We start from the raw sequence: 27197 nt of genomic DNA on the forward strand, positions 1-27197 counted from the left end.
CTCAGTTTGGGGTTTTCTATGTTGCACTGATTCTGTGAGCTGCCTTCAAGTTAAGAACAAGTGTTGCTCTCTCTGCAAGTGGGGACCGCACGGAGCCGGCCAGGCGGGGAGGCCTGGTGCACCCTCAGTGCCATGTTGTCATTGACGATACAAGATCCCGCCATTTCTGCTTTGCGGAGAAGTGTGGCCGATTTCTTCCTTCCACTGGGAAATCAATTGCTCTGTGTTTAGGATCTCAGTAAATGGACTCAACTGTTTTTTTTTTTTTTTTTCTGTTTTTATTAATCATGGAATGGACGCCAAACTGGTAGAATCTGTAAAAGCAAATCACCTCTTCACCTTCCTTCTTACCACACCTGCAACCATCTAGAAATCTAGAGTGAAGAAAGGATTTGTATCTTCTAGTCTGGAAACTGTGCCTTCTTGTTTGAATCCAGCAGTGCCCTGTCCTCTGACACCTCGTCATGTATGGGTTTCTGGAATAAAAAGAATTCTCCCAGATTTTTGTTGGCTATCATTTCAAAGGCGAAGGAACAGCCAGGCTTCTAGAAAGTGCCTAAAATAGCTGTGCATGCAATTAGGGGGCTAGGTGCCTCCTTATCACAAGCCTGAAAACACGTCCTTGGAGTTGAGTCCAATATCAAGCACCATTGGCGTGCAGAATGAGAGGGTTTTATGCTATCCTGGGTTTTCTGGCATACGCGGCACAGCTTGCTGTTGTAGAGTGAGACATGATGAAAAGCCTCAACATGCAACAGCTTGAGTGAGGAGAATATTGGATAACTAGTTTTATAAAACTGTAGTCTTCCTTCATACTTTTGATATTGGTTTGGTTACTTAATTTTTTAAAAAAAACATGCAAGTTCATTGCGCCCAGCACTGATTGTGTGAAGTGAAGGGCAGCTCTTGATGGGGGCGGGGGTTATCTCCAAGCAGGTAGGAGCAGCAAATGATAGTGCCTCCCACCATCACTTTTCTTTTTTTTTCCTCTGCTGAGGTTTGTTGTAATCTACACCAATAACCAAGCAACCTCTAGGGGGCAGCAGAACACCAAGTAAGACCACCTGCCCTGGGAGGTCAGGCTTTTCTGGTTTGTCTCCCAGCCCTTCCTGTGTGTCCTTGGTGCAGGGCCACCACTCGCCCAGGTGGGAGCCTTTGCCAGAAAGCCTCCTGTGCTCCACCTGTCACCGCTTGTCTCTTTCTGCCCTACACTCTTAAACCCTCCTGTTCTACTGTGTACCGCATCGTGCAGTTTAAAGATGAGACTTGTTCACTATTGTTCACAACCTGCATACCTGTCCATAGGGCCGAGGCACCATCTTATTTCTCTGTGTTTTCTGTAGGGGCCTAAAAGAGTGCTTGGTAGCAGAAGGAAGGGCCTTTCATCTGCAGTGGGTGCCTGGCACATACTTGCTGCTTCGGTTGACACGGGAGACAACCTTGGTTTTGTACAAGAGGAATGACTGTCTTTGCTTACTTGTTTCTGAAAAGGCTGCATTCTCGGTGCCTTCTAGTCTGCTTCTGGGTGCCGGTGCCACAGAGGCACATTTGCACCTCAGTCCCTTCCCTTCACTGCTATGTACTTGGAGCAGGTGCACTTCTTGGCCTCGGCTTTCTCACTCACAAAATGGCCTTGTCTAAGGTGATCAGGTCAATTCTCTTCTACACTAGAACACAGTTTTATGAGTGAAGGATGTTGAAGACCAGAGCTCGACAGTAACATGGTAAAAAATTTTATTGAAGAACTATTGCAATAGAGGAGAAAAGATTGCGGTATAAAGCTGAGCTCATTTCCAAATCCAGTTTGGACAAGGAAGATAGAATCTATCTTCTGGGGTGGGGGTGGGGGTCAGAGAATTAAGAGGAAGCATCATGGAATGGGGGCTCTGGTTAAATTGATCTACAGGATCCTTGTGGAAGGCAGGCCATGGTGAGCAGACGCCAAGGGCAGGGGATGAGGAATTTGGCTGGATATGCAGGGTGACTGAATGTTGACCTTGGGGATGGGGAGGGGGTGGTCTCTTGCTCTAGTGACTTAGCAGGATTCTTGCTACAGCTGTGTGATGCAAGTCCAAGAAGGACTGACACCAAGGTAGAGAAGGAGCCTGGCCAACTTCAGCCAAGGCGAGAGACTTTGTCCATTTAATAATAATTACATTTAAAAATCATTACAATCATAGAGTCTGGAAATATTTCCTTATTGATGAGTCACTTTATGTAGTTTTGGCTAGCCTACCTATAAACAATTCTATTCAAAACTGATTTTCAAAATTAAATTTCCTCGAAAACATTGATAGATAAAGGGCCTGGTGCTGCACAGGTTGGGATGCTGAGACAGCAGGTGTAAACCATTTGCCTGGTGGTTCAGAGACACAGGCAGAGTGTCTCGGAGCTGTGCTTGCCACACAGGACATGAGCTTTACTTTTCCTCCACGAATAGGAGTGGGCCAAGGAGTTGTGACCAGTAGTGAATAAAAATAAAGCTCTGGGCTTTTTTTTTTTTTTCACTTCTTTTTTTTTAACTTTTATTTAATGAATATAAATTTCCAAAGTACAGAATATGGATTACAATGGCTTCCCCCCATAAAGTCCCTCCAACCCGCAACCCTCCCCTTATCCACTCCTCTCCCCTTCCATTCACATCAAGATTCATTTTCGATTCTCTTTATATACAGAAGATCAGTTTAGCATACATTAAGATTTCAACAGTTTGCTCCCACACAGAAACTTAAAGTGAAAAATACTGTTTGAGTACTAGTTATAGCATTAAATCTCAATGTACAGCACACTAAGCACAAAGATCCTACATGAGGAGTAAGTGCACAGTGACTCCTGTTGTTGACTTAACAAATTGGCACTCTTGTTTATGGCCTCAGTAATCACCCTAGGCTCTTGTCATGAGCTGCCAAGGCTATGGAAGCCCCCTAAGTTCACTGACTCTGATCATATTTAGACAAGGCCATGGTCAAAGTGGAAGTTCTCTCCTCCCTTCAGAGAAAGGTACCTCCTTCTTTGACCCATTCTTTCCACTGGGATCTCACTCATGGAGATCTTTCATTTAGTTTTTTTTTTGTTTTTTTTTTTTTTTGTTTTTTTTTTTTTGCCAGAGTGTTTTGGCTTTCCATGCCTGAAATACTCTCATGGGCATTTCAGCCAGATCCGCATGGCTCTGGGCTTTTTTTAAAGGCTGCTGCAAGAAGGGTGTGCTCCCAGCTCTCCAGGCGCTGCCAATGCAAGGTGTGAGCTTTGTCCCAACTCAAATAGGAAATTACTGATCGGAGGACGTGGTCTGGCCTCGTGTCCCCTGGCAGCATGTGGGGAACGGAGGGCACACCTGCGTGACAGTGGCACATTCTGAGTGCCAGTTCGGCTGCCCGAGGAGCACCACGCTGCTCTCTTGTGAACTCTCCATTGTTCTAGGCAACTTGCCTGGCAATCTGGGGGGAACCGACTTTGGCACCCCTCTTTTCCGCCCAGCTCCTGCCAGTTAGGGGCCTGCTTTCAGTGGTTCAATCTCAGCCGTGGGTTTGCCATACGTGTCATGGAGTGAGCTGTAAAGAACACACCTGCCTTAGAACTCAGAGTGCCCAGCAAGCCGGAAGTTGAAGTGGCATGCAGTGACCTGGCACATCCCCTCGGAAACTCTGACCTCTCTGCCTCTCCTAAGTGCTATTTTTTGAGTCGTAAGAGCTCTTTGGCTGGCGAGCTCATTTACCCTTGAGCCCTAGAGAGCTGAGACCTAGGTTTTTGCCAGCTCCTCATGTGATGGAGACACCAAAGGGTGGTCTGTCTGGACCAGGGAGGGCTGTGTGCGGTGCGGCCGGCAGCGGCAGGTGCAAGAATGCAGGGCAGTCCTTGGCACGGCTCCTCACCACCTCCTCTTTCTCCAGGTATGTGTACGTTCCGCTGGGCGGGTCCCAGCGCGGCGTGCTGGGGACGCTGTTCTCCACCGCAATGACCTTTGCGTTCGTGAGCTACTGGCATGGCGGCTACGACTATCTCTGGTGCTGGGCAGCGCTCAACTGGCTGGGGATCACCGTGGAGAACGGGGTCCGGCGGCTCCTGGAGACCCCACGCGTCCGGGACAGTCTGGTGAGCAGGATCCTTGCTGCTGGGGTAGTGGACGGCTGAACTCGGGGGACCAGGTTTGGGAGGGACAGTGCTCATCAGATTCACCCTGGGATGGAGCAGCCCTACCAGATTGGTTTCAGTCCATGTGTCTAGGGGCAAAACAGCTAGAAGAGCTTTATTTTTTTTTAATCAAAATGCGTATTTTAATCAAGTAATTAGTTTTGACCATAAAAGTAGTCCATATTTATTATATAAAAATTACACAATTCAGATGAACAAAAGAGGACTATTTCACCAACAAGTTATGGTAACACCCATTTTTCCCAGTTGCTTATATGTATACATGTATACACATAGCACATGTGTACAAGGATTCTTCAGAACATTCATGACAAATGGAATTAAAAGATAAGACTATAGGGTTGGTGTTGTGGTGCGGCAGCTTAAGCCGCCACTGGTGAAGGCAGAATCCTACATCAGAGTGCTGGTTCAAGTCCTGCCTGCTCTGCTTCTGATACAGCTTCCTGCTAATGCATCTGGTAAAACAACAGTGGATGGGCCAGGTGTTGAGCTCCTGTCACCCATGTGGGAGACCTGGATACAGTTCTTGACCAGCCTTGGCCATTCTGGCCATTTGGGGAGTAAACCAGTGGCTGGAAGATCTCTCTGTTCCACTATTTCTCTCTCATTCTGCCTTTCAAATAGATCAGTAAATCGTAAAACAAAATAAGATTGTTTTGGTGAAAAAAATTGAAATCCATCCATAGTATTTTTGTAATATACATTTTCATGACGTTTCTAGACTCCTTGTATGTGTAGATTTCAATTTTTTTAAAAAAAGATTTATTTATTAGAGAGGCAGAGAGAGAGAGAGAAAGAGAAAGAGGTCTTCAATCTGCTGGTTCACTCCCCAAATGGCCACAGTGGCTGGAGCTTCAGCGATCTGAAGCCAGGAGCTTCTTCCGGTTTCCCACATGGGTGCAGGGGCCCAAGGACTTGGGCCATCTTCTGTTTTCCCAGACCATAGTAGAGAGCAGGATCAGAAGTGGAGCAGCTGGGATTCAATTGGCACCCATATGGGATGCCAGCAGTGCAGGTGGTGCCTTTACCCACTACGCTACAGTACTGGCCCTGATTTCAAATTGTTTTTGCATTAAAATAAGCTTATCTTTTAATTCCACTTTCTGTTATGTTGTTGAAGTATCCCCATGTGTATATGTATGTATAAAACAGATGTTACTGTTCCAACCTAAGGTTGTTTCCAGGCTTCCTTTCCCAAGTCATTGATTGCATTTGTAACATCCCTTTTTAATGGCTATATAGAATTTCATAATATCTATATACTGTAGTTTACTTAATTAGTGTTCTATTATTAATAATCACATTATTCTGAATTTTTGCCGCTATCAATTGTATTGAAATGAATACATTAACTGGGAAAAATTCTCAGAAGTAGAATTGCCAAGTTCAAGATTTGTTTTTCATCTTTAAGATTCACTATGCATACTGCTTATTAACTCTTAATTTCCCTGTAGGAAAAAGTGCACCAATTTATAATACTTCCTACAGTATCTGGGAACACTCTTCCCAATGCTGAGTAGTACTAGCATTTTTTCATGTTTGATAGGCACTGTATATGGAAGCATGAAAACAGCTAAGGGGTTAACACACATTCCAACTCTATTAGGAAAATTATTTGGAAATTTAATTAAATGCTTCTATTTAAGCATACATTTTAAGTGATTGTAAAAGACAGGCATACCTTTGCCTTTCAAATGTAGCATATGATAGATTAGAACCTTAGAGGAAATCATACTTTCTAAATGTAGAGCCATATTTTGCTCAACCTTGAAAGAAGTAGCTTAAGAAATGTGTGCTGGCATCGTGCTCATGGCAGGCAATAAAACACAAATTACTAGATAAGTGATTAGTGCTGCACCAAATTCTCCCCCCCACATCTATAAGACCCCTCCAAAATGGGATATATTTGAGTGTGTTTCTGTAAAGGTAGTCATAGTGTAAGTGGATGATTAATTCATCCAAAACAATAGGAAGCATGTAGCAAGATAACACTAAAGAATCTTACATATGCTCATGCGTGTTTAAAGGTATTTTCTTCAGTAGTAGTACTCAGCGATCAGCAGGAAAGAAATGTCAGTGGATTCCTATAGATAATGGTATTTTCAGTGAGAGTCATCTTCATCTTCAAATTTAAGTACTCCTCCCCAAAACCTGAAGGCCCAACGTTATCTGAAAATGGGACCATCACCTCCCCCCCCTTCTCCTCTCCCTCCTCCTTCCCTTCCCTCCACTCCTCTCCCTTCCATTTAAGAAAAATTTTAAATTTATATAAGGTGAACAAATTTCATGTGTCTCATATATATAATTTTAAGAGCATAATGATGCTTCCCATGCTACCTTCCCTCTGACCCATGCTCCCACTTTCCCTTTTCCTTCCTTTCTTATGTTTTAATTTTTACAATGACAAATTTTCAGGTTATTTTATAATCACAAACTTAACCCTCTACTAAATCAAGTATTCAACAAGCAGTAAGTAGAAAAACCACTGTTCCTCAAAGGTATATAAAGGGTTTATAAACAAAAACCGTATCTCAAGCTGTCATTTTCACACATATATATTACATCTTTTGTATTCTGTATATTAGTTATGACAAATCAGGGAAAACATGATATTTGTCTTTTGGGGACTGACTTATTTCACTAAACATAATGATTTCCAGTTGCGTCCATTTTTTTTTCTAGAGACAGGACTTCATTCTTTATATCTGAGTGGTATTCCATAGTGTATATATACTACATTTCACATTTTTTTACCCAGTTATCAATTTATGGACATCTGGGTTGATTCCATATCTTAGCTATTGTGAATTGAGCAGCAGTAAACATGGGAGTACAGATAACTCATTCATATGATGATTTCATTGCCTTTGGGTAAATTCCTGGGAGTGGGATGGTTTGGTCATATGACAGACTTATTTTCAGATTTTTGAGGAATTTCCATACTGGCTTCCATAATTGTAGTACTAGTTTACATTCCCACTAACAGTGCATTAGGATAGCTTTTCCCCCACATCTTTCCAGAATTTATTGTTTTTTGATATTTGAATGATAGTCATTATAACTGGGATGAGGTGAAACCTCATTGGGGTTTTGATCCATTTCCCTGATGGCTAGTGATCCTGAGCATTTTTTCATGTGTCTGTTGGCCATTTGATTTTTTTTTTGTTTTTAAACTTTTATTTAGTAAATATAATTTTCCAAACTACAGTTTATGGATTACAATGGCTTTTCCCCCCCATAACTTCCCTCCCACCCGCACCCCTCCCATCTCCCGCTCCCTCTCCCATTCCATTCACATTAAGATTCAGTTTCAAATATCTTTATATACAGAAGATCGATTTAGTATATATTAAGTAAAGATTTCATCAGTTTGCACCCACACAGAACATAAAGTGTAAAATAGTGTTTGAGTACTAGTTATAACATTAATTCCCATTGGACAACACATTAAGTACAGAGATCCCACATGAGGAGTAAGTACACAGTGACTCCTGTTGTTGACTTAACAATTTGACACTCTTGTTTATGGTGTCAGAAATCTCCCTAAGCTCTAGTCATGAGTTTCCAAGGCTATGGAAGCCTCTTGAGTTCGCTGACTTCGATCTTACTTAGACAAGGTCATAGTCAAAGTGGAAGTTCTCTCCTCCCTTCAGAAAAAGGTACCTCCTTCTTTGATGGCCCGTTCTTTCTACTGGGATCTCACTCAGAGATCTTTCATTTAGTTGTTGTTGTGTTTTATTTTTTTTTTTTCCCAGAGTGTCTTGGCTTTCCATGCCTAAAATACTCTCATGGGCTCTTCAGCCATATCCGAATGCCTTAAGGGCTGATTCTGAGGCCAGAGTGCTGTTTAGGACATCTGCCATTCTATGAGTCTGCTGTGTATCCCACTTCCCATGTTGGATCGTTCTCTCCCTTTTTTATGCTATCAGTTAGTATTCGCAGGCACTAGTCTTGTTTATGTGATCCCTTTGACTCTTAGACCTATCAGTGTGATCAATTGTGAACTGAAATTGATGACTTGGACTAGTGAGATGGCATTGGTACATGCAATCTTGATGGAGTTGTATTGGAATCCCCAGCACATTTCTAACTCAAACATGCCTGTTCATGTCCTTTGCCCATTTCTTGACTAGATTGTTTTGTTGTTGAGTTTCTTGAGCTCTTTATAGATTCTAGATATTAATCCTTTATCAGTTGCATAGTTTACAAATATTTTCTTCCATTCTGTCAGTTCCTATTTTGTTGAGTGTTTCCTTTGCAGTGCAGAAGCTTCTTAGCCTGATATAATCCCATTTGTCTATTTTTGTATTATTGTCTGTGCTTCTGGGGTCTTTTTCCAAGAAGACTTTACCTATACCAATGTCTTACAAAGTTTCTCCAATGTTACCCTCTAGTAATTTGATAACATCAGGTTGTAGATTTAGATCCATGATCCATTTAGAAATGGTTTTTGTATATGGTGTAAGGTAGGGGGTGTAATTTCGTACTTCGGAGCATGGAGATCCAGTTTTCCCAGCACCATTTGTTGAAGACACTTTCCTTTTCTCCAGGGATTGATTTTAGTTTGTCAAAGATTAGTTGGTTGTAGATGCAGGGATTAATTTCTGGGGTTTTTATCATGTTCCATTGGTCTACATGTCTATTTTTGTTCTAGTACCAGGCTGTTTTGATTATTACTGCCCTATAGTATATCTTGAAATCTGGTATTGTGATGCTTCCAGGTTTATTTTTGTTGTTTAAATTGCTTTATCTATTTGCAGTCTTTTGTGTTTCCATATGAATTTTAGCATCATTTTTTTTTAGATTTGAAAAGAATGTCATTGTCATTTTGATTGGTCACATTGAATCTGTATATTGCTTTGGGTAATGTGGACATTTTGATGATACTAATTCTTCCAATTCTTGAATATGGAAGAATTATCCATTTTTTGTGTGTCTTCTATTTATATCTTTAATTTTTTATAATTTTCATTTTAGAGATCTTTCACATCCTTGGTTAAATTTATTCCAAGGTATTTAAATATTTTTGTAGCTATTATGAATTGTACTGATCTTACCAGTTCTTTCTCATCCATGGCATTGCCTGTGTATACAGCAGCTATTGATTTTTGTGTGTTGGTTTTATATCCAGCAATTTTACCAAACACTCTTATAAGTTCCAATAGTCTCTTAGTGAAGTCTTTTGGTTTCTCTATATATAGTAGGGACTTTTGGTTTCATGTTGTCTGCAAATAGGGATAATTTTACTTCCTCCTTTCCAATTTGTATCCTTTTGATTTCCTTTCCATTTTAAAATATTTATTTATTTGAAAGCATTAGAGAGTATGAATGAATGAATGTCTTCCATCCACTGGTTCACTCTGCAGATGGCCCCAACAGCCAGGGTAGGCCAGGCTGAAGCTAGAGGCTTCATCCAGGTCTCCTATGTAGGTGGCAGGGGACCAAGCAGTCCATTGCTTTTCTCAGGCCATTAGCAGGGAGCTGGATCAGACATGGAGCAGCCAGGACTTGAACTGGTGCCCATATGGAAGAATGGGTTGCAAGTGGTGGGTTTACCTGCTACACCACAACACAAGCTCCCAGAGGGTTCTTTCAGCCTAGTCTGAAGCCTGGTAATTGATTTCTGTGTTGTTTCATGAAGGGCTTAACATTAACCTTGAACTTACTGTTAACCACTACTTTGTGGTATTTGAGGCATAATTTATGCTATTGATAAATTTTAACAATCTGCAATATTAAAAAGTGTAACCTAACTGAGTTGTACAGTTTATGGTTGTCTTATTTTTTGTTTCAAATAAGCCACAGCAGCAAATATATTTACTCCCAGGATGAAGTACTTGTCTGCCCGCCCTGCGCCATTTTAGTGTAGTCTAGGACGCTTATATGTTTATGTCATTTAGTCCTTCATCTACAATTCAGATACCTAGGTGCACAGCAATTTTTTTTTTTTTTTGACAGGCAGAGTGGATAGTGAGAGAGAGAGAGGCAGAGAGAAATGTCTTCCTTTTGCCGTTGGTTCACCCTTCAATGGCCGCCGCGGCTGGCGCACTGCGGCCAGCGCACTGCGCTGATCCGAAGCCAGGAGCCAGGTGCTTCTCCTGGTCTCCCATGGGGTGCAGGGCCCAAGCACTTGGGCCATCCTCCACTGCCTTCCCGGGCCACAGCAGAGAGCTGGCCTGGAAGAGGGGCAACCGGGACAGAATCCGGCGCCCCGACCGGGACTAGAACCCGGTGTGCCGCCGCCGCAAGGCAGAGGATTAGCCTAGTGAGCCGTGGCGCCAGCCACACAGCAATTTTTGATATGCAGTTTTTGTTGAAATATTTTTCTTACATATTGTAAATATGATGTTTGGTTTACACATCTGTTGAACAAGAACATTAAGAAAACTGTTTTTATGTCACTTGTAGGTAGTTGTGGCAGTTTGATGACGTACTCCTTGAGTATAAGGTCAGGTTCCATCACTATCTGTATCCTGTGTTGACAGATAAGCAAAGAGAAAGGTGATTTTCCAGGCTTTTATGCTCTTCAGGCCTTTAGTGGCTTGGTTGAGGCCCTCCTACACTGCAGATGGTGATCTCCTTTTCTCAGGCTACTGACTCAAGCATAAACCTCATCCAGAAGCCCCGTCAGACATGCCTAAGCAATGCTTAACCATATGTGTGAGCACACTGGCCTAGTCAGATTGCCAAGTACAATGACCCTTTGCATCCTTTCTCCATGGCATTTATCTCTCGTGTGTGTGGAAGCTGGATTGACAATACCTGAGTCGTGAGGGTTGCTGTTCCTTCCTTTGCCGTATTTTCTCTGCCTGCTACCTTGAGGCCTCGTCTCAGTCTGAAAACACAGTAGCAGTCCGTGTCTTGGTGCTGGTTGACTGACAGCTGAACATTTTATGGAGGACTGATTGGAGTATTGTAAACAGCAAGTCCTCTGAACTTCTAGAATAGGACTGGCCAATAGAGCTTCCTGATATGATAGAAACATCTGCTACGTGGTTCAGTAGATCAGCCACTAGCCACACGGAGCACTTAAATGTGGCTAGTGTCACTGAATTTGTAATTTATTTAATGTTAATCCATTTAAACCTAGGTAACCTCCATGCAGCTTATGGCTGTCATTTAGGAAAGTGCGTTTCTGGACCATACCCTTTCTAGACAACTTCTAAACAAGGTAGTGTGTTGGGCTCTACTATAATTTAGAATCATCTCTGTTAATGGTATGGTGCTTCATGTATCCAACTAGCTGTTGAACTTCTTGACTTGCATGTCTCACAGGTTTTCCAGACACCGCGTGTGCAGTCCTCAGCTCATGTGCTCCCATCTCCCGGAATTCCAGCTAGCTCCTCTCCCTCTAGCACCATCATCCATGTGACTCAAGGCCAAAGCCATTTAGTTATCCTTAGTATCTCCCCTGCCCATAGAGTTCACCTATAAAATTCTATAGTCTACCTTCTAAGTAGGCTGTTTCCATTGCCATGATACCATCCTAATCCAAGCTGCTCTCATTTCTTGCCTGGTCCACCACATAGCTTCTAATTCATTCCCTACTTCTGCTTTTGCTCCCTTCAACTCAAATCCTTGTATACCTTGTACTCACAGATGTTTCTCAATAAACACCTCTTTAAAATCCTGTAGGGCCCTCCCATTTCCTTAGGACCGAGTCTGTGATATATCACCCGAGAGGTTCTGTCTAATCTTGATCTGGATACCCCTCCCCTCTCCTCCTGCTCTTGGCTTCTCTGTCTCTGTTGATCCTTCTGTTCTACATCTGGCCTCTCCAGCCTCAGTCCCCTACACAGGTCCTTCAGTCTATTGGGATACTCACTCTCCTTCCCTCTTCCCTTCTCATCCGTCAGATTTCAGCTCGAAAAATACTTTCTTTGGGAACCCTTTGTTGACCTTTTACACTCAATGTGGATCCATTTGGTAATTCATTTTAGGCAACTGGTATATATTCTCTTCTGTTGTTATCACAGCTGTAGGAGAATGGTTTGTGTAATAGCTTATTTAATTCTCTCATTGATCTGTAAGCCTCACGAGGTCAGAGATGCTGTATCTTCAACACCATATAGTGCCTGGCATAGTGTTTTGTTGAGTGAAAGGAACAATGAATATTTTCTGACTTCACTCAGGGAAGTACTAGAGCAAATAGGCTTCTGCAGCTGATAAAATATATTGATTGAATACTGGAAGAACTTACTGTGGCTGGGAATTATTGAGCATTGTGCTGAGAGATTATTTTGTAGCAGTGTAGATACTAATAGGTCTAGTGATGGAAAATGCTGTTAATGCTCAATGCTCTATATATACTTTCTTTTCACATACATGCAAAGAAAGGAGTAGGGAGGCATTTGCTTTCCTGGTACCCTGCTGCTTTATGAGAGGGGGGATTATTGGTTGTGACTCACTGAGGCACAGAACTGTAGGGAGCTAACAAAAGGCACTTTCATAAAGCACCCGAACTGGTTGGCCGTAGAAGAGTTACTGCTGAAGCAACATGCTTTTTCTCTATACAAATACTCTGCAGGGAGCTACCATTTGTGTTTGGCATTGAAATCGTTTAATAAGTGAACTGTTTTGAAGGATCAATAGAGTGACAGCCCTGCTTGCCAATTCCCAATTTTATCGTTCCTTGGAAGGAAGACATCTTCAGCCTACTTGTCAGCGAGTCCTACACAAAGAAGAATCCATGTCTCAAACAATTCACCCACCGTGGATTAGTCATCTTTTCATCATTGTAATATAATACCTGAGGAAAGTAATTCTATAAACTATAGAGGAAACGTTTATTGAGCTCACAGTTCTGGGAGTTCAACTCCAAGTTTGGGTGGCACCATTGATTTGATCTTTGGGGTGGGTGGTGGATGGCAGTGGTGGATCTCAAGAAGAAGAAGGGTCACCAGGTGAGTCAGGAAGTGGAGAGAAAGATTCGGCCTAAACTCACCCCTCAGAACCAACTCTGTGAGACCTACTTCTGAGAGTAAGCTCCCAGTGACTGAGGACCTCCTCTTAGACCCACCTCCTAACCATCATGATTGGATTAAGTTTCCACCCCACCCCCACCCCCCACTAAGTGCAATTAACTTATGACATTGGGGTTTCCTGTCTGAGTTAAAGAGTCAAATCATGTTCAAACCATAGCATACTCTCATCACTTTCTTCCATTTCATTGAATAATTTAAGTATATTCTCTTCTCCCAGCCTTTGTTCCCTCTTCTTTGCCCCCAGAGTGCCCTGTTTGCAGATTTATATCCTTGCTGAAGCAGTAAAATTTCTGTTTATAGATTTAATTGAGGAAACATGCCTCCAGTGAAAACCACCAAGGGTCAGTCTAATGGTCATGGAAGGGATTTGATATTCTGATGTCAGAAATAACCCAAAGACGGTGACTCTGTGATATTTCTTCTTGAGTTGATATTAATCAGTTTGATTTTGAACATGTGGGTGTGAGGTCAGCTTAAGAGGATGATTAATTATAAAATGGTCCATGTAATCCAAACTATGATATGATTACTTAATTCTATAGAATCCTAACGTACCAGTGGGTAAGACACATGTCAGTTGGCCTGTGCTATGGTTTGGATATGTAATTCAAGGGTTCATGAGTTGAAATTTAATCCTTGTTGTGAGGTATCAAGAGGGTAGAAGCTTAGTCCAAGTGTGGTGTTTCGAGGTGGACCTGCAGGAAGTGGTTAGGTTTAGATTGGGTCAGCAGGGTATATTCCCATAACCGAACACTGGTGGCTTTATTAGAAGAGAGTCCAGAGGATTTACACAAGTAGGTTCCCTGTCTCTTGCCTTGTGATCCCCTGTGGCACCCCAGAACTCTGCCAGCAGGAATGCCCTCACCGGATGTGGGCCCTCAACCTTGGACAACAACCATGAGCCAGAATAAGCATCTTTTATTCATAAGGTACCCGGCCTCAGGTATTTCATTATAGTAAGAGAAAATGGACTAATGCTGCCTGATTCAATCAGAAAACCTTTCCACCAGGAGTGGGTTGTCAGAGCCCCAGCTAGTTCCAGAGGGAACATAAAGCAGACTTGTCTGCAAAGAGTTGTGCTGCTTGACAATGGCTCATGGCCTTGTATTCCTCCACCACTCGGATTCATTTCAACAAATAGAGATTAAGTCCACCTCGGCATAGTCTACCTGGCCTTTCATTTTTTAAAACAAAAAATCAGTATCCTATGTGAGAAATACTTTGTAGAGCACTGGAGAACTCTAAGCTGAAGAAAATGTAATCCCTCCCCCTTAATCTTTTTTTGTATCCTCCTCCAGTATTTTAATTCAGGTGGTTTATCAGTGTGCAACGATCAGTGTGCAACTCTGCAGCCTATTGGCAGTCCGTTTCCTCCGTGAATGAAGGCATCTTGCCTGGCCTCCATGAGGGTGATCATCTTTATGGTGACTGTTTTAGAAAAAAAGAGGCACTAGTACAATGGAATGGGAGCTTCTCTTTGTGAAGAGCTAAGTGATCTGTAGGAAAGGTGAACTTGTCTTCATCAACATCATGCTGATGGGCCTTGCCTTCCTGGACATTACTCGGGTCCAGGTCAGACAGAGAAATCTGGGAGCATGCGCATGACATTGTGGAGCTGTGACATCTGAAGCCTTGTAGAAAAAGAGTGCAACACTGGTGTGGACAAAGAGAAAAGGCAACTGGGGCCAATTCTGCAGAACACAAAGATTCAGAAGTTGGCTGGAGGATGAAGGGCCCAGGAATGGGGGGAGAATCTAGAGTTTGACTTCATAGAAACCAAGAAAATTGGGCCTTTCCTGGGAAGGTGTCATTTGGGCAGTGGTGGTAACACGCTGCTCACAGGCCAAGGAAGGAGAGGCCAAAGGACACTTAGGTGTCCTTGTCAGGTCCTGACAGGGAGGAGCATGGGAGTCCTCCTCCCTGCCCTAGGAGGACGTGATTTGCTTGGAGAGGTGGAGCATGTGTGGACCACTTGGGGATCAGAGGAAGGAGTTGCCTGCAGAGTGACCAGAATGGGGCTTCGAGGCAGCCTCGTGAGGGTGGTGGTTGGTGCAAGCTAAGCTTTTGGAAATGGCTTGGCCAAGAGCTGGGTCTTGAGTTGGCTCTTGAAGAATTTAGAGCAGGATTTGGCTAGGTCAGTCAGGAGAAGACTGCCATTCCGGTGGGAGGATGGTGCACACGCAGCCTGAAGTCTGGCCTGAGCGTGCTGTGCCCAGCTCAGGAGGTTAGAAAGGCCAAATGGTCCTCATATAAAGGCGTTGGAGTGCATTGCTTAGAAATCTAGAACTGCAAGCCACTTAACCAAACAGGAGAGCTTTAAATTAACATATTAATCCCATATGTCAAATCACCCTGTTGTGCCAGCTTGTTAGCACTCACCCAGCCTTCTTGGTCTGCACAAAGCAACACAGGCTGTTATGAACAGTGTGTTCCTCGCTGGATTATGACCTGTTGGCACCCCACCCCGTCAGCTCCCACTCCTACGGATCATTAGCAAGGCAGGAAATTCTGGTTACACATTTTCTTCTCTCTGGGGGTCTGAAGGCCAAGTCTTAACCTTTCTGGTCTAAGAGGTAGAATTCTGAAAATAATTGACCTCTTAGTCCAAGTATGTTTAGGATGGCAAAAGCACCAAAGTTTTGTTATTTGAAAGGCAAAGCGAGGGAGAGGGAGGGAGGAAGGGAGAGAGAGAGAGAGAGGAAGAGAAGAGAGCAAAGATCTTCCTTCCTCTCAAATGCTTGCAACAGCTGGGGCTGGGCCAGACTGAAGCTAGGAACCAGGAACTCCACCTGGGTCTCCCCTGTGGGTGGCAAGAACCCAAGTACTCATGCCATTGTCTGATGCTTCCCATGCGTCAGCGTGAAGCTGGATCAGAAGTGGAGAAGCCAGGACTTGAACCAGCCCACCGATACGGCATGCAGGTTGTCCCAAGTGGTGGCTTAGCCCATTGCACCATAACACCTGTCCTCAAAGTTCTTTTTAACTTTCTGTTTTTGAGTCTGCTACTTGGAAGAGAGAAGGTTTCAAAAGTGTCTGTTTTCAGTTATTCACAGACGTGAGCCCCAGGCCTGGCCAGCTCTTGGGGGTCAGCTGCCTTTCCCCCTGCCCAGCTCAGGTTGGAGCAGGGCAGGTGTCCCGCTTTTGTCATTTGCCAGTATCATGGAATTCTTGTTGCTTCCTCCCGCTAAGTGCGTGACACAAACCTTCACCTGAGCAACCATAATCTCAGGAAAGCAGTGCTAAGCCAAAGGTGAGACCCATGGCTTAAATGATGATGGTTGAACTTGGCTTTCCTAGGTGGTTTGTGGAATTTGAGTCTTTATCTGAGAAGACCTGGATTCTGCTTCGAAAGCACAGATGAGTGGAGGGCCCTACAGTCACAGTGTGGTGCCGAACAGATGAACTTAGGAACTAGGAAAAGTCGTCCAATGTACTTGTGAAGCTTGGGACATGTGTTTCCAAATCTGGGTCTTTACTGCCCAGAAAATTCAAATTACCCACTGGAGGTGGCAGAGTTTGAGCTGCAGTGTTCCTGTTATGGAGAGAGGGAGGAAATAGCTCTTTTGCTTCTTCTCAAAATAATATGCGCATTCTTGGTGGGATATATTCTTACACTGTGAACCGAGATATGTATATATGTGCTGTGACTGTATGTGCAGAGTGTGTGTTCATTTTTTAAAGCTCTGAGAAGCCAGAGATGTTCAGGACATCTAAAATAAAATTTTTCTACAGCTTTTCACATTTTTTCCAAGACCTAGAAATAAACTCTGCTTAAAAAAGAAAACTGAGCAGCTGCTGGCCTTGTTTGAGATGAGCTGCGTTATTATCAATGTGCTTGGGATTGCCAACATGTATTGAAACACCCGATTCTTTGCTCAGATCTCAACCCTATGTTTCTCTGGGCTACCTGCTGGAGCCACCATTGCCTCCACTGAGGGTGGCTGGAAAGAGTGTAGCGTGGAAGATACAGGATCTCTGTCAAGTCAACTATGATGCTTTTGAACGCAACAGTGTAAACTAAATTTATTGTGAGGAAATAGATCCTTGATGTATTAGGTGAAAGTAAAGAATGATAGACATAATAATAGCGGCCAGCATTGTGGTATAGCAGGTTAAGCTGCTGCTTGCCTTGCTGTCATTCCATATCAGAGTGCCGGTTCAAGACCTGGCTGTCTGCTTGTGATCCAGCTCCCTGCTAATTAGTCCAGGAAAGCAGCTGAGGATGGCTAAGTGCTTGGGCCCCCACCAGCCAGGGAGATCTACATGGAAGGCTCCTGGCTTCAGGCTGACCCAGCGCTGGCCATTGCAGCCATTTGGGGAAAAAACCTGCAGATGAACCATCTCTCTCTCGCTCTCTCTTGCCCGCCCGCCCGCCCACCCTCCCTCCCTCCCTCTCCCCCTCTCCTTCTGTTTCCTTCCGTCTCCCTCACTCTCTCCCCTCTCCTCCTCTCTCCCTCCCACCCTCTCTCCCTCCCCTTGCGTTTCCCTCTCTTTCTCCCCCTGCGTTTCCCTCTCTCTCTCTCCCCCTCTCCTCCTCTCTCCCTCCTGTCTCTCTCCTCTTTCCCTCCTCCCTCCTCTCTCCCTTCTCTCTCACCTCTCTTGCCCCACTCTTGCTTCTCTCTATCCTCTCCCCCTTCTCCCCCTTCTCCCCCTCCTCTCCCCCTTCTCCCCCTCCTCTCCTCTCCTCTCCTCTCCTCTCCTCTCCTCTCCTCTCCTCTCCGTTCTGTCTCTCTCAAATACATAAAATCTCAAAAAAATATTTTATGAAAGGTCAGACACTAATTTGTTAATGTTGGTCAACCCTTTCTGGTAGAATCATTTCTGATACACACTGTGTTGTTTATGCTCAGTTATAGTGTCGAACACTATGGATTTTTCTGCGCGTATTCTGTGTTATGGTCTCGGGAAAGGCTCTTGACAAAGGTGAACACGGCCTCACCCCCGGGAGGTGCTGCTGGCTGACCCCGGATGTTTGCTTATCGCTAGGAATTCAGAAGTGGAACTGACGTTCTCGGAGCAAACTCAGGTGGGGCTGTTGCAGTCATCCTTTTCCAAACAAGAAACTGCGCCGGGTGCCCCAGAAGGCTCCTTCATCTTTGCAGTTTATCTAACATCCCAGCAGCCCCTCAGGGCAGGCGTTGCTGCTTCCAATTCTGCAGAGGAGGAAACTGGAGGTGGGGGAGGGTCAGTAATGTATCCAGAACACACAGTTGGTTAATGCAGGGAGGGAGTCAGTGCAGCCGGCTCTCAGGAACTTCCGCCTGGTCGCACGAGAGGGGTCTCCCCTGATGAGCCCCTTAGAGCACGTCTCCACGTCCCGTGTTCACGTCTCCTTGCAGCTTATGTATTTTGGGCGTGAGGTTAATTGACTTTCCAGCACTCCACTCCTGAGCGGCTTGGGTTTTAATTGCGGCCCCACCCAACTTGTTTATGAAGAACACTTCTGAAAAGTTGGCCCAAGTGAATTGGAGAAATTCGCAGGGCCATTGTACACATTGTCTTTTGTGATTTTCATAGTAGCCTTACAGGTAAGCTTTATCATTATCCTCATTTACTGTGAGAAAAAAACTGAAACCCAGAAAGTAGAACTTTGAACTGAACTACAGTCTTTTTACTTTTTATTTGTTGGACTCTTCATTTAGTAGAGCATCACGCCTTTGACTATAATGTAAATTAAATATGTTAGCAAAATTTTTTAAAAAGTCAAATATTACCCCAAGATTTCATTAAAAAATAAATACAAATGGGTCTTAAGGATCATGGAAAATATAATTTCATATCATTGAAAAAAACTGCATGGATTTCAACATGTTTGCATCAAAATAAACTTAAGTTTTATTGCACTTTTTTTCTTTTTTTTTTCTTTTTTCTTTTTAAAATTTTTTTGACAGGCAGAGTATACAGTGAGAGAGAGACAGAGAGAAAGGTCTTCCTTTTACCATTGGTTCACCCTCCAATGGCCGCCACGGCCGGTGCATTGTGCTGATCTGAAGCCAGGAGCCAGGTGCTTCTCCTGGTCTCCCACGCGGGTGCAGGGCCCAAGCACTTGGGCCATCCTCCACTGCACTCCCGGGCCAGAGCAGAGAGCTGGACAGGAAGAGGGCAACTGGGACAGAATCCAGCGCCCCGACCGGGACTAGAACCTGGTGTGCCGGTGCCGCAGGTGGAGGATTAGCCTAGTGAGCCGCGGTGCCGGCTTTATTGTACTTTTCTATGAACTTTTTAAGTCCCTATGTGAAAGAGCAGCCTCCATCCTTTCCACTTCTGGGTCTCTCTGCCCAACAACAACAACTTCCATTTCTCTTGGTTGTTTCTGGTGTTTTCTTCAAAGTCTATGTTTACAATACTATTTATTCACTTATGACTTGTAAATACTGGTGCTTTCTATATGAGGTTTTAGCACCTTGGACCTACTCCTTATTTCCCTTCCTAATACAGTTAGATTCAACACTTAGTGTGCACATGATGGTTATCATGTAAGTGTGGCTCATTGCCAAACCAGTTAATATGAGGGGTCTTCAGAAAAGTTCACTTAAATTATGTATTACGAAGAGACTATGCATGAGGTTGGACCATTTTTGCACCAAAATAAACTTTGAATTCCATTTCCATGAACTTTTTGAAGCTCTATTGTATATTAATGACATTTCCCTTATATAACTTTTTGCTCATTCAGGTTAACCATTGCTTTGTGGTTTTTGCTTGATTCGTTGTACTATCACTACTTCTTTCAAAAATCCCTCTAGAATTAAAAAAATCCCTTAGATTTCCACAAGGTCAGATATTTGTAGTGACCTGTGAATGCTTGCTTTTCCTGGAGACACTCTCTTAAGCCCAAACATCCTCTTTTCCACCTGGATAACTGTTTTTTTTCTTTTAAGATTTTAATTTATGTATTTGAAAGATCTAGTTATGGAGAGAGGCAGAGGCAGAGAGACAAAGTCTAGAAGTCTTCCATCTGCTGGTTCATTCCCCAGATGGCTGCAATAGCTGGGCCTGAGCCAGTCTGAAGCCAGAAGCTTCTTCCAGGTCTCCCACATGGGTGCAGGGACTCAGGGACTTGGGCTATCTCCCACTGCTTTCCCAGGCCACAGCAGAGAGCTGGATCAGAACAGGAGCAGCCAGGACTAGAACCAGCAGCCATATGGGATTCCAACACATTTAGGTGGACGCTTAAGCCACTGTGCCACAATACCAGCCCCTCACTGTTCTTCAGGTCTGCTGTTCAGCCGTTGACCTGAAACTTTCCTTTTTCTCTCTCCTGTGTCTCTCTCTCTTACGTGCCAGGTCGTTTTGTTCCTCTCTCCATTGATTTGGTGGAGCAAATCCTTTAGTAGCTTTCTTAAAGAAGTATCAAGGATAAATTTGTTTTTGAGTCCTCATGTTTCCATGTATGTTTTACACTCACACTTGATTGGCTGTTGAATTTCAGGTTGAAAGTAATTTCTCCTGGGAACTTGGGTTTTGTTTTTGTTTTTGTTTTTGTTTTTTTTTTTTAGATTTTAGTTTTACTATTGGGGAATTTCATTTTTGATCTTTTTTTGTTGTGTGTAATCTGTTTTCTTAGAAACTTTTATGTCAATACCTTTAGTATTCTGAAATTTCAGTATAGGTTTTGTTGCTGATGAAATTTATCCTTGGAAAACACTTCATTATTGAGTGCAGGAGGAGGAGGAAAACCCAAAGGTCTATATGTTCATGACTCAGACTTTCAACTACTCTCCCTGTTTTTCCTTTGACTTATTCTTAGCATCTGTAGCATATGGTACCAGTATGCCTGAGACATGGGATTCTGGTGTGTGAATGACTTTTTTCTCTTTGGTATTTAGCATTCAGGTGTCAGATCTGCTAATTCCTCCACCTGCTGTCTGATAAGAATGAATTGACTTTGCTCACTTGCTGTTCTCTTCTATTCCTTGTTTGTGGTTACATACTTTTTTCAAATGTTTATTCTTGTTTTCATAGGGAACACGAAGGGGGCAGAGATGTCTAACCTGTTGTGTTTAAATGAATGTCCCTGGAAGAGTTTTCTATGCTATCACTTGGTGAATCATTTTGGAATGTTTTATGTGTTTCTCAATGTTAGATCTTTAAATATCAAGATTACTTAAAAGGCAGTCCTTGCCCCAAGTTGGTTTTGCTGTTGAACAGGATACAGCTTCGGCCGTAGCTGTCATATCTTAGGCTTATTTAGTATTCTTGAGAGACCTGGGTGTTGCCTTGAGAGGTGGGCCGTAACTTGGGTGGGACCCGTGTGCCTTGACTCTTTATGCTCAGGGAAGTCGCAGGTCTAAGGTCATCTAGTGGAAAGATTCCTAGATTTCCTTTTTAATTTTTTTTTAAATATGTAGATAAGGCTGAAGGCCTCTTCAGTCCCTACCCTCCAGTGAACGTACCTTCACCCTTTCCTTCCTCCCAAGGGGAAACCTTTGTGAGTGGTTTGTAGTGTAGCCTGTTTCTTTACTACTCTAGTGTCTGTTTTAAGAAACACATAAATATTCTAAAGTTTCCTCCTCACTGATGGATTGAGAAGAGGTTTCTATGTAAATACACAGATTTGCATATTAGTCGTTCCCTTGCTGAAAATTTAGGTTGCATCTAGATGTTTTATTTTGCAAATGCAGCTGCAATGAAGATTAAAATTTAAACTTCTTTGCATATATGTGCAAATGTTTCATTAAGGAAGGTATCAGGGATGGAATGGGGCAGGAGTTATCAAACTGTGGCCCATGAACCAAATCTAGACTACTGTCTGTCTTTATAAGACCCACAGCTAAGAATTGTTTCTACATTTTAAAATTGTTTTTGGGGGGGCTGGCATTGTGGCAAAGCAGGTTAAGGCTCCGCCTGGTACACTAGCATCCCACATGGGCAATGGCTCAAGTCCTAGCTGTTCCACCTCTGATCCAGCTCCCTGCTGATAGCCTGGAAAAGGCAGCAGAGAATGATCCAAGTTCTTGGGCCATGGCATCCACATGGGAGACCCAAAAGAGCTCCGGGCTCCTGGCTTTGGCCTGGCACAGCCCCAGCTGTTGCGACCACTTAGGGAGTGAACTAGTGGATGGAAGATCTTTGTCTGTGTCTCTCCTCCTCCTCCTCTCTGTAACTCTGCTTTTCAAATAAGTAAAAAAAACTTAAAAAAAAATTTGGTTGAATGCCCAATTCTTCCCCTACTGAAATGAAAGATTGTAAATCTTTCATATATTGTAAATTTCAATATATACATTGGTTCATTTTTTAGCTCTCTGATCTGTTGAATTGATGGAGTTGATTATTTCTGTTTTAATTACTAGAGTTTTAGAATATGTCATGATTCCTGGTAGAGAAAGCTGCTGCCCCTCTGGTTCTTTTTCAGAACTGCATTGATTATTTTTGTATGCTAACTTTTCATATAAATCTTATAACTGAAGTTCCCCAAAACTTTCTGTGATATTTTCATTGGAATTTATCAGATTTTCACTCAAGTTCAGCTTAATTTGGATAGGGTCAACATTATCTTAGCTTGTATGTGCTATTGGAACCAAATACCTGAGACTAGTGGACAATTTATACAGAATAGAAATTTATTTCTTAAAGTCTTGGAGGCTAGGAGTCCAACTGCTACACTATTTTCCATAGTGGCTTCACCATTTTACAGTCTTACCAGCAATGCACAAATATTCCAGTTTTTCCACGTTCTTAGTCACATTCGTTTTCTATTTTTTTAATTGGGGCCATCTTAGAAGTGACAGCTTCTCATTTTGATTTATATTTCTCTTATGATTAATATGAATGTTGAGCATCTTTTTTGTACTTTTTGTTCTCCGATATAGCTTCTTCTTTGGATAAATGCTTATTAAAGCTTTCTGCCCACTTTTTAATTGGGTCATTTGGGTTTTCTGTTGAATTGTAGAAGTTCTTTATACATTCTGGATATTAATCCCTTATGGGTATGTGATTACAAACTTTTTTCCCCTTTCCTGAATTGTCTTTTGATTCTGTTGATATTGTTGTTAAATGCACTAAAGTTTTTAATTTTGACAAAGTCCAATTTAGCTATTTTTACTTTTGCTGTTTGTGTTATTGGTGTCATATCAAAAAATTATTGCAAATCCAATGTCATGAAGATTTCCCCTGTGTTCTCTTAAGTATTTGATGGTTTTAGTTTGTGTGTTTAGATGTTTGATCTCTTTCTGAGTTAATTTTTGTACATAGTGCAAGGTAAGGGTTCAAGTTTATTATTGTGCTTGTGGATTTTCTCTTGTTAAAAAGATTATTCTTTCCTCATTAAATTCTCTTGGCATTCTTCTTAGAAATCATTTATCCTTGTTCAAAGTCAACTATGAGAGTTTTTGGTTGGCATGTCTTTTATATTCCATTGGGCATATATATATTTTTTTGGTCTATTTGTATACCAGTACCATTTTGTTTTGATTATTTTAACTGTATGATAAATTTGAAATCAGAAAGTTTGAGTCTTCCAAACTTTTTCTTTTATAAGATTGTTTTGGCAGTTTGGGATCCTTTGAGAATTCATATGAATTTTAAGAGGTTTTTCCATTTCTGTGAAGAATATTATTGGGATTGCCTCAAATTTATAAATAACTTGGGGTAATGTTATCATTTAAACAATATTAAATCCTCCAATCCATGAACATGGGATGTCTTTTTATTATGTTTTCCAAGCAGTGTTTTGTAATTTCAGTGAAAAATTGAAAAATAAAAATTTTATATACTTATTATGTGAAACATGATTATTTTCTAATATTTTTACTTTTTGAGATGACTAAACTGAGCTACTTAACATCCATTACCACACATACTGTTTTCTGTAGTGAGAAATCTCATTTTAAAATCACTTAGAAATCTCACATAAAATCTTTCTTAGTGATTTTAAAGAATGCAATATATTGTTATAGGCTATAGTCACCAAGTTGAACTATATTGGAGAACAAAAAGTCAAGTTGAAGCTATATCAGAGAACAAAAAGTCATCTCTTGAACTTGTTTCCTAACTTAAACCTTGTATGCTTTGACCAATATGTCCCCAGCCTACTTAGGTCCTATTGATTTTATTGTGATATCCTAAATTCTTTTGTTCTGTTTGAAGTCATTTTCTGGGGGGTAGGGTGGGCCTCTTACTGCACCTATGGATACCACTTACTTTTTTTTTTTAATTTATTTATTTGACAGGTAGAGTTATAGACAATGAGAGAGACAGAGAGAAAGGTCTTCCTTCCGTTGCTTCACTCCCCAAATGGCTGCTACAGCCAGTGCTGTGCCAATCTGAAGCTGGTGCAGGGGCCCAAGCACTTGGGCCATCCTCCACTGCCCTCTTGGGCCACAGCAGAGAGCTGGACTGGAAGAGGAGCAACTGGGACTAGAACCCGGCGCCCATATGGGATGCTGGCACTGCAGGCGGAGGATTAACCAAGTGAGCCACGGCGCTGGCCCACCACTTACTTTTTAATATTCCAATATTACTGTCAGCTTTTTTTTTTTTTTTTTTTTTGACAGAGTGGACAGTGAGAGAGAGAGACAGAGAAAGGTCTTCCTTTGCTATTGGTTCACCCTCCAATGGCCGCCGCAGGTGGCGTGCTGTGGCCCGCGCACCGCGCTGATCCGAAGCCAGGAGCCAGCTGCTTCTCCTGGTCTCCTATGCGGGTGCAGGGCCCAAGAACTTGGGCCATCCTCCACTGCACTTCTGGGCCACAGCAGAGAGTGGCCTAGAAGAGGGGCAACCGGGACAGAATCCGGTGCCCCGACCGGGACTAGAACCTGGTGTGCCGGCGCCGCAGATGGAGGCTTATCTTATTGAGCCGCAGCGCCGGCCATGCTGTGTGTTCTTGAAAATAGTGAGCTCCTGAAATTGACACTTGGTTGGTGTCTACCAACCACTGTAAGCAGAACACATGTAGTAAGTATTTGTTGGACCCACATTTCTTGAAAATCTGCTTTGTAGCTGACACCACAGAGGCAAAGACCTTAAAAGTTTCAATTCAGAGGAGAAGATTGCGCACTGCTTCACGGCTGTGGTACGAGTGAAGATACAAACCTGGTGAAACTTGTGAATCCCTTCTCTGTACTTACAGTATATATAATCGGAGGTCAGTGTCTTAAGCTCTCTGCCCTGCAACTTTCTTATGTGTAAAATATGAAATTTTTTTTTTTACTTTATTAGTGATGTTCCCCACACAGTGAAGTTTTTGGTGTCACAAATTGTAGTTATCCCAAGTGTATATGTTGATGCTCTCTATCCCAGAAACGTACAAATGTGTGACTGCCACTTGCCAGGGTTAGAAGGACTTAACGTTTATCAAATATTAACCATGAACTGGGTGGATGAAGAACCTAATCCTGCCCTGGGCAACACAATTTAAAGGTAGAAAGCCAGGACCTTCCTGGTGGCTTTCCTGCCCATGTTGCGCTGGTCCAAAGCGGTGGTTTGTTGCTGATACTATACTAACGCTTAAATCAAGGAGGAGGAGGGCGAAATTGGAGAGAACAGCCGTGCAAAGGCCCAGGGGTGTGGAAGTCCAGGCCAGGTCTGTGGGGAGCAAACAGAGCTGTGTAAACAGGAGTGGGGGTTATAATTGGAAAGGGAAATGGAATCCAATTTAAAACACCTTCCTCCCCATTTGCATTTTACTCTAAGCAGTGAAGAAGCAGGCAGTGAAGTATTGTGCATAGTGAGAGACAGGACATGCTTGATGAACTACAGAGGAAAAGCCGAGGACTGTGAAATCCAGAGCAGAGCCGTGCAGACTGGAGGTGGGACTGGCAGTGGAAGGGGAAGAATGCGGGGGAGGCAGTGCTGTGAGCAGGACCTGGCGCCTGAACCATGGCTCAAGGTCTCCGGGCTGAGAGCCGGTCTGTTCCTTCGTTGTTAGAAAGGGCTGTGAAATACCTTTATATCTCACGTGGATTTGGGTGCTAAATCATGGTCAGTGCAGTTCTCTGTGCAAACTTGGAGGCTGGCAAATCGTCCGGTCAAGCAAAACTGGTTTTTCCTTCATCGCTGGTTGTGTCATAAGGGCACACATTTCTTGGCTCTCAGTCGCAGAGATTGAAAAGCCTAACTGCCTTCATCAGATAGTTCTTAAAGCTCTGAACAGATGCTCCTCCGCTCACGATGGGGTTTGCACCCCCCAACCCATTTTAAGTTGAAAATGTCGTAAGTTGAAAATACATTCAGGACACCTAACATGCTGAAGATTCAAGCTTAGTGACATAGTGCATGGTGGAGTGAGAGTAGGGTGGTACTGATCTGGGAGCTGGGTCTCTGCTCTGCCCAGCATCATGTGAAAGGATTGTTCTGACCATCACCAGTCCAGGGGAAGACCAAACTTCAAAACCCAGCATATGGCTTCTACTCAATGCATGTTGCCTTCACACTGCAGTCAAGTAGAAAAATCCTAAGTCAATCCATAATAAATCAGGGACTGTACACGTCATAGAAAGAAGGCGGCATTGCTTTCGAGTGTCTCCATGTATTCCTTTGGGCTGAATATAGGATGAATGGAACATTGAGGAACCCAGGAAGATTCTGTAACTTATTTGGGCATGGGGGGAAATTTTGTGCGTGGGTCAGTCGGCTCTTGGGCCCCTGCACCCGCATGGGAGACTGGGACACAGACTTCCCACTGAAAATGGCCCACGTGTTTCGGGAAGTAGCCGGGGAATGGTGTGCTAGTGGTTGGTATGGAGGAGGGCCAGGCGGACCTGGAATGACCTTGGGATCCGAGTCTCCCTGACCTTGACGGCTCCCGTCTGGCCACCACTCTCTTTCCCAGGAGCTGGAATGGGTTTGGTTGTTCTCTTCAGCCTCATCACAACAGCCATGTGGTGTGCCCACCTCCTTTGCTGCTTCCTGGTTCCTCTCCTCTTACCCTCCCGTTAGCATTTTTATTAGAAAATGAAAAGCTTCAGTGATTATATGGAAGAACTGTGTCCAGCTGCTCAAACCCACCCAGTTTCTGTTTTTAGCTTCTCCCCCACTTAAAAATAAACAGCATCGGGCCCCCCCTTGCCAAGCCTTTGTCACGGTTTCCAGCAGCCGTTCCCCCAGCCATCTGCCCCCTCC

General features: G+C 43.1%; 1 protein-coding gene across 8 annotated transcripts in view; it reads left to right on the forward strand.

Annotated features, from left to right (window-relative positions):
- HHAT (hedgehog acyltransferase) overlaps positions 1-27197 on the forward strand; it is a 305572-nt gene that overhangs the window by 224363 nt on the left and 54012 nt on the right. For all 8 annotated transcript variants that reach the window (XM_008268452.4, XM_008268451.4, XM_051821308.2 and 5 more), the window contains one exon: positions 3891-4092. In XM_008268452.4, the coding sequence (XP_008266674.2) occupies positions 3891-4092 (202 nt within the window). The remainder of the gene's footprint in view (positions 1-3890; positions 4093-27197) is intronic.

Source organism: Oryctolagus cuniculus, chromosome 13 (genome assembly GCF_964237555.1).
Source record: "Oryctolagus cuniculus chromosome 13, mOryCun1.1, whole genome shotgun sequence".
Lineage (NCBI taxonomy): Eukaryota > Metazoa > Chordata > Mammalia > Lagomorpha > Leporidae > Oryctolagus > Oryctolagus cuniculus.